The sequence below is a fragment of the Penaeus monodon genome, chromosome 27 (assembly GCF_015228065.2).
Source record: "Penaeus monodon isolate SGIC_2016 chromosome 27, NSTDA_Pmon_1, whole genome shotgun sequence".
NCBI classification, from domain to species: Eukaryota; Metazoa; Arthropoda; class Malacostraca; order Decapoda; family Penaeidae; genus Penaeus; species Penaeus monodon.
The window spans coordinates 24,679,310-24,680,677 of NC_051412.1; the positions used below are offsets into that span (position 1 = coordinate 24,679,310).

The window sequence follows — 1,368 nt, forward strand, 5'->3', positions numbered from 1 at the left end:
TATGAATCAGTAACAGAAAGCCAGACATCTGTCAGGTAGATGGGAAGTGGAGGTAATTTGGTCATGTATGAAAGAAATGACTGAAAACTCAAATGTGAATAAAAATGAATGAAAGGGGTGTGTTGTTTAATGAGGATCATAGTTAATATACAGAGAAGGAGTTGAAAGAAAACAGATAAAGTGGAGAAAGACAAAGAAGTAGGTTGAGGGAGGAAGTTCTACCTTTTTTTCTTTTCATCGACTAAATATTTACTCCATTTGTAGAGAAGAGAAAGAAGAGGACAAGGGAAGTACGAAAGTTGTCTCTAAAGAGAAAAAGACAGTCAGCAAAGACAAAACAAAAGGGAAGCTGATGAATGGGAATAACCATATCAAGGAGGAAATGGAAGAATACTTGGAGGTAAGTATAATCAAAGTGTTTCAATGAGTAACAATTTTTTTTTTTTTTCACTAATTCAGATAAGATTTGCCTTCTTAAAGATCTGGAAATATTATACATAATTGTGTAATATGATTATACAATGCAAAATAGTTTGTCCTTCTTACAGCCTTTGGGTAGATCACCTAAAATCACTATAACTCCTTATTATTATATTGTACTTATTTTTGAAATTTATGTATTTATTAAATATTATTATTGTTATTCTTTATTTATATATTCATTTTTTGTAGGAGGACTTTGAAGGAAGCAGACCTGAAAATGGGGATTCAGATTACGTGAAGAATTTGGCCGATCCTGAAAAGTCATCTGGCGGCTCAGTCACAGATAGCATAGCAGAGAGTGCAGCGGCACCAGTGACGCCTCCTTTAAGTGGTGGTGTTAATTATACTGCACTGTTAACCAGAGGAATCTTGCCATCTGTTGCTAACATGAAGACAGACACAATTCTCATCTCCCCCTTTGGTAAATATGGTCTCTAACTTGAGATTGCAAGATAGGTGATTATTAGATGTTGTTATTTGAGGAATGATTATAACTTTGATATGTGCTTTTTTTGTGCAAGGCAGCTGTTAATGTGTTGTTGTATTAATATTACTCAGATTTTTTTCTTTAATTACAAAAATGTGTAGAGATTCTAATCCCTCTCAGGAAGTGGAAACTGAAAGAGACGTTTTCCATTCATTTTTGCAAACATAGAATTTGATAATCTTGTCTTTGAGGCTCTTTAATCTCTTGTTTTCATTTACATCATTTGATCTAGTTGGGACACCAGATTTTATAATGGTGATACATCACTCTTTTCCAAAAACTTTATTTGTATATTCATCAGCAAATATTGGCTGAAATAGCTCTTTTTACAATGTTTAGATATATGCTTCTGACCTATTTACTTTTAGAGTTGTGTGTAGGGCCATATACAGATCATG

General features: G+C 33.3%; 1 protein-coding gene across 1 annotated transcript in view; it reads left to right on the top strand.

Annotated features, from left to right (window-relative positions):
• LOC119590710 (zinc finger protein 358-like) overlaps window positions 1-1,368 on the top strand; it is an 8,425-nt gene that overhangs the window by 1,008 nt on the left and 6,049 nt on the right. Inside the window, exons 2-3 of the mRNA XM_037939398.1 lie at window positions 263-400; window positions 673-904. Of these exons, the coding sequence (XP_037795326.1) occupies window positions 263-400; window positions 673-904 (370 nt within the window). The remainder of the gene's footprint in view (window positions 1-262; window positions 401-672; window positions 905-1,368) is intronic.